Source organism: Gekko japonicus, unplaced genomic scaffold, assembly GCF_001447785.1.
Source record: "Gekko japonicus isolate JY-2015 unplaced genomic scaffold, Gekko_japonicus_V1.1 scaffold315, whole genome shotgun sequence".
Lineage (NCBI taxonomy): Eukaryota > Metazoa > Chordata > Lepidosauria > Squamata > Gekkonidae > Gekko > Gekko japonicus.
Genome location: NW_015160844.1, coordinates 412,371 through 422,960, shown reverse-complemented (window position 1 = coordinate 422,960; position 10,590 = coordinate 412,371). Strand labels below are relative to the sequence as shown.

General features: G+C 43.4%; 1 protein-coding gene across 2 annotated transcripts in view; it reads left to right on the top strand.

The window, feature by feature from the left end:
• GGPS1 (geranylgeranyl diphosphate synthase 1) overlaps window positions 1–10,145 on the top strand; it is a 27,858-nt gene extending 17,713 nt beyond the window's left edge. The window contains exons 3-4 of one of the 2 annotated variants that reach the window (XM_015419887.1): window positions 5,392–5,462; window positions 8,835–10,145. In XM_015419887.1, coding sequence (XP_015275373.1) covers window positions 5,392–5,462; window positions 8,835–9,596 — 833 coding nt within the window. In that variant the 3' untranslated portion in view covers window positions 9,597–10,145. The remainder of the gene's footprint in view (window positions 1–5,391; window positions 5,463–8,834) is intronic. The other variant, XM_015419895.1, reaches the window with a different exon arrangement.
• The last annotated feature ends 445 nt before the right edge of the window (window positions 10,146–10,590 follow it).

Genomic DNA, 10,590 nt, shown 5'->3' with positions numbered 1-10,590 from the left:
CCAGAATATGTCAAATAAGTGTTGGAAATGTAAAAGCCATGAAGGCTCATTTTATCACATGTGGTGGACTTGTGAGAAAGCTGTTGACTTTTGGACAAAAGTCCACAAAGAAATGCAAAAAATACTGGAATGCTCTTTCAAAAAGGCGCCGGAAATTCTGCTTTTGGGACTGAAAATGGAAGAAGTCAATACAACTAAAAAGACTTTATTCTGGTACTTAATCACAACAGCGAGAATGATTTATGCACAATTTTGGAAAACAGAGAAAGTGCCAGAAATTGAAGACTGGATACAAAAAGTTCTGTTCATGGCAGAGATGGACAAAATTACGAAGAAGTTGAATAATAAAGAAGATGACGCGTTTTTTCAAGAATGGAGTGACTTTAAAACATATCTGGAAAAGAACTGGGATGTGAAACAAAACTTAATATGTTTAGATCAATATTAAGTCAAATGATGTTATCTTTAGACTGTAACGATAAGAAATTGATATAGCTGATATGAAGCAATTTGGAGCAGGGGGTTAGACAATTGATAGAATGAAATGATTTAATTTTATATGTTGTATTCCTGAGAAAATAAAATTTGTTTACCAAAAAAAAAAAACACTGATGGGCTGGAGCTCCCATTAGTGGATGCCTTTATGTGGGCTCTCAGAGCTCAGTATGAAGACCCGAATGCGGGAGCGCAGGCTAGAGCATTCCCGCGAACCTTCAAGCAAGGAAAACTATCAGAGCGTATATAGAGGAGTTCAAGGCGTTAGGCGGCCAAGATCCAGGGCTGGCCGGATGAGGTCCTGGCAGAACAGTATTGACTGGGATTAGATCCTGAGGTCAGCGAGACGGTCCTGCATAGTGTCCCTAAATGTGTGGATTCATGAAGCAGCGGATGCTGAGAGATGACTGAGGACCATCAAGAGATGACTGAGGACCACACCCCCTGACATCACCGGAAGTATGTCATAAGGCCACACACACCACCCCCAACGGTCCCGGCTGCCGCCGCCGGCCTTACAGCTCTACTGCCGAGCCCCATGAGGGGCCCGGCGGTGGACCTGCAAGGCCGGCGGGAGTGCAAGGAAGCCCCGCGAAGGCCCTCCCTGGCCCCAGGCAGGCGGGGTGGGGAGAGGCAGGGAGGAAGCAACTTACCCTCCCTCTTCTCCTGCCTCCTCCTGGCTGAATGAGGGCCGGAAGCGGGGTGGCCGGAAGCAGGGGGCGGGGCTTTGTCATGTGCCCCGCCCCCCGTACCTCACCCGGGGGAACTGCGATCCCCCGCAATCCCCCCTGAAATGACCTCTGCCCTGTTGGGGCAGTTTGAGTACAGAGTGATGCCCTTCAGACTTCAAGGAGCCCCTGGGGTCTTCATGAACCTCATCAACAAAGTGTTGCACAACCACTTGTTCAAGGGAGTGATCGTTTACCTTGATGATATCCTGATTTATTCCCTTAATAAACCAGCACATGTCAAGCTGGTAAGAGGTCCTACAAACGTTACATAAGCACAAACTGTTTGGTAAGCTGTCCAAATGTGAGTTTAATTGCTCTGAGATTGACTTCCTGTGCTACCGCATTTCACAGAGGGGTCTGGAAATGGATCCTGCTAAAGTCAGGGATGTGGTGGGGTGGGGCCCCCTTGAACCCGGAGGCAACTACAAGCGTTCTTAGGATTTGTGAACTTTTGCTGGTCATTTCTCGCAAATTTTGCCTAGGTGAGCTTACTGCTCACGGATTTATTAAAAACCCAGTGGAAGGGACCGGAATGCACCCAACCAGGGGCTAGATTGAACTGGACTAGCAAATCCCAAGAGGTGTTAAAAAGACTCAAAGCCCTATTTACCTCCGAGCCAGTATTAGCCCACCCAAACGAACTCAAAAAGTTTACCGTGCAGGTCGACACATTGGAAGTTACGGGGGGGGGGATTCTGCAAGAAGGGGAGGCTGGGAAATTGCACCCCCTTGCATACGTGTCCCACAAATTTAATGACACTGAGAGGAAGTGGTCCGTATGGAACAAGGAGGCGGGGGCTATCCAGTTGGTGCTTTCTACTTGGCGCCATTCGTTGGAGGGGGCCAGAGGGCCTTTTGAGGTGTGGACTAATAATAAAATCCTGGAAGTTATGCGGACTCCCAGGGATCTGAATGCCAAGCAATTGCGGTGGGCTGATTTTTTCCCCAAGTTCAATTTCATCCTTCACCATTTTCCAGGGAAGTCGAACTCTCTGGCTGACGCATAGTCCCACTTCACACAACATGACAGTCAGCGGGAGGGTGTGCTCGATTCCATGTTCACGCCTTTGCAACTGGGAGGGGCGGTGACGACACGCAGCCAAGCTAAAGCCCAGCCTTCTTCACCCCTGGGGACCGGATGGGAGGAGAAATTTGCTTCTGCCTTTTCGGATGCTGATCGCCTCAAATTAAGTAATGAGGCCAAGGTGGTAGAGCGCACAAAGGGGTGTTGGTATTGCGGTTCAAAGTTGCTTGTACCTTTGGCTTTGAGGGGTGAGATCATGACCACGGTTCATGGAACTAAGTTGGCGGGACATTTGGGGTTTGTGAAATCCTTGCACTTGTTACAGCGACAGTTTTGGGGGCCCAGAATGCGGAAGGACCTTTCCCTATTTGTGAAGTCCTGTCAGACTTGTATTATGTGCAAATCCCACCCCAGGAAGCCCCTGGGTCTCCTGCAACCCCTTCCCACCCCAGGTTTTTCGTGGGAAGTTATCTCTATGAACTTCATTACTGACTTATTCCCTAGTAAAGGGAAGACTGTAATTTGGGTGGTAGTGGACCTGTTTTTGAAACGGATTCATTTCATTCCGTTTAAGTCGCTGCCGACTGCCTGACTCCTGGCTAAGGCATTTCTGCAACACATCTTTAGGCTCCACACACTGCCATGGAAGATAATCTCCGACCAAGGCTCTCAATTTGTTTCTAAGTTCTGGGGGGAGCTCATGGCACTAATGGGGGTGGAGAGGGGCTTAAGCAGCGCCTACCATCCAGAGACAGATGGACAGACGGATTGTGTTCATCAAACACTCGAACAATATCTCAGGTGTTTTACTAACTTCCAGCAAGACGACTGGGAGGGGCTTCTCCCCTAGGCTGAATTTTGTTATAACAATGCATGTCATTCTTTGACTGGTGTATCCCCATTCATGGCGGTTTATGGTTATGAGGCACCGCCTCTCCCATTCCTCTTGGACATTCCTCTCCCGGAAGGGGAGGTGGGTGACTGGTGCAAACGCCTTATGGAAGCCTGGCCGGTCCTGTGTAAAACATTCGATGCGGCAAAACAGGCTTACAAAACCCAAGCGGATAAAAACGTTCTGATGCCTGGGATATCCAGCCAGGAGACTATGTTTATGTGTCCACAAAAAACATTAAAGGGCTACAACCTAGCTGTAAATTGGGGTGGAAGTTTGTGGGACCCTTCAAGAAATCACGGAAAATCAATGATGTGGCTGTGGAACTGGTACTACCTAAAAATCTGAGACATTTGCATTCAGTTTTCCATTTCAGCCTTTTGCACCGTGATCTGGGGCCAAACATTTGGTGACCGCAGCAACAATGCCCCCCTCCACTGCTCGTGCAAAGTGAACCGCATCATGAAGTTGTTGATATTTTGGACTCTAAGCTAAAGCGGAATAAACTGTATTATTTGATTGAATGGCTGGATTTTGGTCTGCAACATGGGTGGCGAGGGAACATGTCTCCACCCCCCGCCTTATTAAACACTTTCATCGTCGCTTCCTGGAGAAACCGGGGGGAGGTCCTGGGGGGGCAGGATGCCAGGTAACCCTGTCATGGTGTTGGAATGTGGAGGGGGCATCTTCTCCTTCCTGCCAGCTCATTAAATACTTATCATTAAACACTTTTCTTTAGAAGCCTTGGTGTGTGGTGTGATCCTGCTAAGGAGCCTGACAGTACCCTAGCAATACGGTTCATTCACTATGCTTTCATATAGCTCCACACTATGATTTGACATTGTGTTTGACAGGCTACTTTGTTAAGGGGGGGGGGACCCCATGGAGAAAAATACAACTCTGAAGTTAATAGTTTAAAACATGACTTAATGTCATATATATTGTGGGCTTCCTACTATACTCTGGAACTAGCAAGTTGTAATGAATACTGGGATCCTGGAGGTGCTATCGTATAAGATGATGATACATGATTAGCTGTATTGTTAATAATTTCATAAGCTGAAAGATGCAGGCCTTTTCCATTTCTTGAAGAAATTATAGCCATTGTTTCTGGAAGTTCTGGAACCTACTTTTGTTCCTGTACAGGTTAATGTTTATGGGACTTCAGAATAATTATATATAGGGTTAAAGTCTTAGTCTCTTGCAAGTACCTTTGCTTGGTATTCTTCATGTGAAAAAGACATATACATCTGTCTCTAAACAGACGTGTTTGCCATGCAAAAGGCATGTAGTCTATAGGATCCCAAGTTCTGGATGCTTCTTCTATGTTTTGCAGTCGCTATTTAGATGCAAACCAGTATACTTAGCTGTTGTAGCAGCCACTTAGCATGCATGCTTGTTCATTATAAATTTCAAAATGAGAAATTGGTAGGAAGGAAAGCTCTAGTTTTCTCCAGTCTTGCGACTTGTAAATTTCCAAGTACTTGGCTCTCAAACCCATATGCATGCTTAAGTTTCTCTGCATTCACGTTGGGCTTCACCTATTTCCTCTTGACACTGCACCTGCTTGTTCTGTTAGATGCTGTGCTGGAGGGTCCTTCAGCTTTCAGAAACAAAGTGGGGTTGGGTGCAGCAAATGTCTTATACTTCCTAGTGCAGAGGAATGATAAGCATCTCTTCAGAAGTACTGAAGTGCATTAGAAGACTTGCCCCCAAACACATGCCAAATAGCATGAATTGACTACTCCATCCCATACTATGGAAGCACTTTTGTACATTGGAAATATCAATTGTTAATCAACATGCTTTGGTCTTTCATGAACTTGAAAAAGTTATGGATTGGATCCCTCAAACTCTGTATTGTTGGAGGGAGTTCATGGAAGCTGACGTTTGAGGATTGGGGAACTCCCTATGCCAAAGTGGTTTGGGGAACAGTAAAATTCTGCCAGATCCCCTATTCTATTCTTGCTCCGCTTGTGCAAGAAAAAGGGAAATTTTACCCAACTTACCTGCCTTACTGTAGTGCCCTGTGCTGCTTCATATTGCTCAGCAGGGTCTCCCCACCGTCAGTAGCTGCTTCAGGGACGGGTGCAGAGTGCAGCCTGGAGAGATGATCTGCTTCTGCAGACTCCTGTTTTGGGAGCTTAGTTCCAAACCCAATGTCCTTACTGAAATATTACCCTCAGTTAAATTTGAAGTTCCTAAGCTACATTAAACGGTGATATTGTGATTGTTGTTTTAAATTACAGGTAAACAAGTCAGAACCAAACTCTCTCAAGCTTTTAATCACTGGTTGAATGTTCCTGATGATAAACTTCAGGTAATTCATACTCTTCACTTACTTTGGGTCTGTTTAATAAGTGGCATTTATATTCCTCCTAAAATATTTTACATGAATATTGACTCCCACTGTTTCTGAATTTGAGTAAGTGGTGTGACACCCTTGTAGCCAGCCCCCCAGCCTATTGTGGTCTGTGCATACATGGGTGTTGCCTACCAGTTCAGAAGCGTATCATATTTCTTTGCTACTTTGCTACATTGGCTGTTTACATCTCTCTAATCTCTTTGTTCTGTATCATTTTGGGGCCCATGAGATAGAGAACATAAAAAATGTAGCCTGTAAATACCCACATTAATACTAAAATCACTAGGTGAGGTATAAAATGCTGCTGGGTTACCCAAAATGGGTGGGATGGCTTTAATTCAGGAAGCGAAGTACAGAAATAAGGTTCGTTTTAGCCAGCACTTCCCAAATGTCATCACATGTTCAAATCGCCATCCTTTATAATAACCTATTTCAGGGTTCAGTACTACTGCTTACTGTGCCCCTTACCTGGAATGCATCTCCCCCTCACACATCTGTTATGTTACAGGTAGTTCCATTGGCTTTTCCTACACTTTAGTAACTTCCTTCTGTTTGGTCTTGGAAGCCATACGTATATAATTGCAGGACTACATTACTACAGTGCCACTGTATGGCAGAGTCCAAAATATGTCTGTTCTGTTTCCAACCATTTTCTGAAACAGTGGAACATTTCAAGTTTTCAAATGGTGCTGTGCAACTTTTGAAATTACTTGGAGAGCAATGTGAGGGTTTTTACATGTTCTCTGTACAAGGTCAAGAGCAAGCCAGTAACACACCTAAGAGATGTTAAATTTTCAGAAATGTTGAAGCCACAGAAGAAAAAATGAGGGAGGGAATAGAAATGTTTGGAAAATTGGAATGTATGTGGCTTAAACTTATTTTACTGTTTTAACAAAATGCATCATAATTTAGCATATAATGTGCACTACGTTTGCATATTTATGAGATTTATAAGAATAAATGCCTTTTTTCTACAAGCAAAATTGTAAATATATCAGTGTTTTATAACAATAATGCTTTAGCACAGTTTAGTTTTTGCTGTGCAATAGGTAGGAAAAAATAAAAATTGAAAATTGAAAACATTAAGTTTGTAGTGAACAAACATGTCTTACTTGAACAGAGGCAGTTTAATTTAGTCACATTAGGAGTAGCAACAATGTGGGCATCAAGGTAACTTTAATCAAATGTTCAACTCTTCAATAGTGTTGTTATACGTGGGATTAGCAAATAGATGCCAGCTATATCAGCAGGTGCTGAGGAGCACCACATAGGAGGTCATGCTGTACCATAGACACAGGGTGGTAAGTGCAGATACAAAATGGCTGTCATGGGAGGCAGAGCCAACTACAGAATGGCTGCTACAGGTGGCGGAGCCAACTGCAGAATTTCAGGAAGTAAGATTATACATAACTAACAGTAACTGTTCAACATTTTGATTAGAACAGGGGTATCAAACATGTGGCCAGATGCGGCCCACAGATGGCTTAAATCTGGCCCCTGAGCAACTTCCGTCTCTTGCTGCCTTTCCTAGGGCTGCTACTGCAGCCACACCATAGGTTGCTTTTCCCCCAGCTCCCTTGTGGTTTTTTGCTTCCTGTTTCCTGCCTATTGCCTCCCGTCCCCCTCCCTTGCGCGCGCATGTTCTCTCTCTCTCTTCTCTCTTCTCTCTCTCTCTCTTCTCTCTCTCTCTTCTCTTCGTCTCTCTCTCTCTCTCTCTCTCTCTCTCTCTCTCTCTCTCACACACACACACACACACACACACACACACACACACACACACACACCCTCCATGGCTGCTTCCTGCTTCATGTGGGAGAGATACAAAGACAAGTCTCTGTTTCTCTTTCACACATGCACACACAGAGAGCTTCTGCTTCCTTTTCCGGGGCTGCTCCTCCTCCTCTTGGGGAGAGAGGGGAGAGAGAGAGAGAGAAAATGAAGTTGGAATCCCATTGCAGCTTCAAGACCAACAATGTTTATTCCAGGTATAAGCTTTTGTGTACAAGCATACTTCTAGGGAGGGAGTGGGTGGGTGGATTCTTCTGACAAGCACAGTGTACATTGAAGAAATTACTTCGTCTTATTCTGAAAAGTTTTTTGAAAAAATTGGATTTCTTTGTTCATATCTGGATTTATTTTTCCCCAAAAAGAGCCTGGTTAGGAATTAGAACACTTGGATTGGTCCTTATATCTTGGAGAGTGGAGTGATTTCAGATGCCAAATGATAATATCATGCATTGGTAATGAGACAGGAAAACTAGTTCTCAGTTCAGTCCAGGAGGAAGCATTGTCTCGAGCTTCATTATCAGTTGCAATTCAGCAGTCTCTCTTTCTAATCTCCCTTTGTAATTCCTTTGTAAGAGCACAACTACTCTTAGGTCAGCAACTGAATGTTGTGGTTTCCAATGTCAGATTTATGTCCATTTATTGTTTGCATCCTCCTGGGCTGAATCCTCCTGGGTGGAATTGAGACCTAGGTTTCCTGTCTCATTACCAACACTGGTATCTCCATGCCTACTACCCCTCTGCATATCACACCTAATCCAATCAAGCCTGCTATTGTTATTCACCTGCTATTGCCATTTGACATCTCAAATCACCTTGATAAAGTTTATATGTCTGGTACCCCATGTTACATTTTATGGCACACATGGCCTGGCCCAACAAAGTGACATTTATGTCAGATCCAGCCCTCGTAACAAATGAGTTTGACACCTCTGGACTAGAAACTGCTTAACAGGATGCCTTTTAAAAGGAACATTGTTTTAAAATACTTCCTGCATACACACAACATACGTTCAGTCATGAAGTAAAGATCTCATGCTGTGGTGCCAGCTGCTACCAAAGCAATGGGGTTTTTGCATCTGTACAACCAGTCAGAAGCCCTGCTAGGCAAAACCCCTGCTTAGCCCCCATCCTTTTTCTAAGAACTCTTGGGAGGGGGCTAGGAAAGGTATTGGTTGGTTACACATTAGGATCCCTGTTGTAGCACATGTGAGAAATTTTTGTCTCCGGAGCTGATTGGTAGTAAGCACAGGTAGAGGCTGGCTACTATGTCAAGACAATGTTTATAGACCCAAGGTCTAATATTTATATGAGTCTCAAAGAAAGGAAATGCAAGAAGGATTAAGTGGTAAGCAGCCCAGGCCTCATATGGGTTGAAGCAGGGAATGCACATCCAAGAAATAAGATCTAACTAAAGGGCTGATTCTCACTTTATGTTTTGGATTGAGACAGGAAAATAAAAAACCCCTTTGTCAAGTGTGAGCCGTGTGTGTAAAAGTGAAATACTGGACTTCATTACTCTTTTCTTTCTCTCTCCATTAGGTTATCATTGAAGTGACAGAGATGTTGCATAATGCCAGCTTACTTATAGATGACATAGAAGATAATTCAAAGCTTCGACGAGGTTTTCCAGTGGCCCACAGTATCTATGGAATACCATCTGTAATAAATTGTGCAAACTTTGTGTATTTCCTTGGCTTGGAGAAGGTTTTAACACTCGATCATGCAGATGCTGTAACAGTATTTACTCGCCAGCTGTTGGAACTCCATAAAGGCCAAGGCCTGGATATTTACTGGAGAGATACTTATACCTGTCCTACAGAAGCAGAATATAAAGCCATGGTTCTGCAAAAAACAGGAGGCCTTTTTGGACTAGCTGTGGGCCTCATGCAGTTGTTCTCTGACTACAAAAAAGATTTAAAACCACTTCTTAACACCCTTGGGCTCTTCTTTCAGATTAGAGATGACTATGCAAACTTGCACTCCAAAGAATATAGTGAGAATAAAAGTTTTTGTGAAGACTTAACAGAAGGGAAATTCTCATTCCCAACTATCCATGCCATATGGTCCAGGCCAGAAAGCACACAGGTGCAGAATATTCTACGACAGAGGACTGAAAATGTAGATGTAAAAAAATACTGTGTACATTATCTTGAGAATGTGGGTTCCTTTGAATATACACGGAAAACATTAAAAGAACTCGAGTCTGAAGCTTACAGACAGATTGAATCTCTTGGGGGAAATCCTGAACTTGTAGCATTAGTTGAACATTTAAGCAAAATGTTCAAGGAGAATGAAAACTGACACCAGTTGTCGGGCATGTTGCTGGAATCAAAAGTTTCATTTTATAATTTCTGCCACTGATACATAGGAACAGATCTCAAACATTGTAAGGGATAATGGGGTTTTGGATATATGATTATTTTTGGCTTAATTTCAGCTGCTCATGTAATACTGCATAGAGCTGCAAATTTAAATATAGGTACCAACTTTTACTCTAGAACTTCATTCTTAATCCATTTCTTTTTTTACTGTGGATTTATTTTTGTTTTGACCAAGACATGTATTCAGAAACTGATTACAAGAGGAGGACATGGAAGTTTCACCTTCAGTGTTTTATTAAATTTGCATGTATCCAGTTCTGGTTTGTCTAGATAAGTAGTCCTGAATGTTCTGATTCCCCCCCCCCCCTAGCTTTGGGCATTGGATTAATATATGCTTTAAAATTGTAATGTTCATCAAGATTGTGGTGGGAACCAGGTAAATCAGTCCAAGGCATAAACTGTAAAGGTAGCAGACACCAAGAACCACCCCCCATATAAAAATCTGATACCAGGTCTAAATGCCATGGCTTGGATGCAAAGATTCCACTAAGCGAGGGGTTGCTGGTTTTCTCCCTATCTGTAGCTTGCTGAAAAGAGCTTTGGGGTTTTAAGGGCCCCTTCCATAATGATTATTTTAGGGAGTATGAGAGGATTTGATGAAGGGGAAAAGCCAGTGATGTGTACCCTTTCTTATGCAGTATGATATTTGGATCTAAGCCCAGGATAAAAGGCAAGCTAGAAAGTTTTGCCAGTCTAAGGTGGTTTATTCAGATGTTTTCAAGCTAAAGGTGATCTCCTTGAAATGAAAAAATATTGAAGTAAAATTCCCCTGAGTCTTGCAGGTAAGGAATTCATAACTTCAGCATCTTTAAGGCAAAATGAATTCCAGGAGACTTCCTTGCATATTTATTTGTATTTTCCATAAGGCCTTTCCTCTTGGCTGAAGATAGAGATTGTAGGACACGATTAGCGGG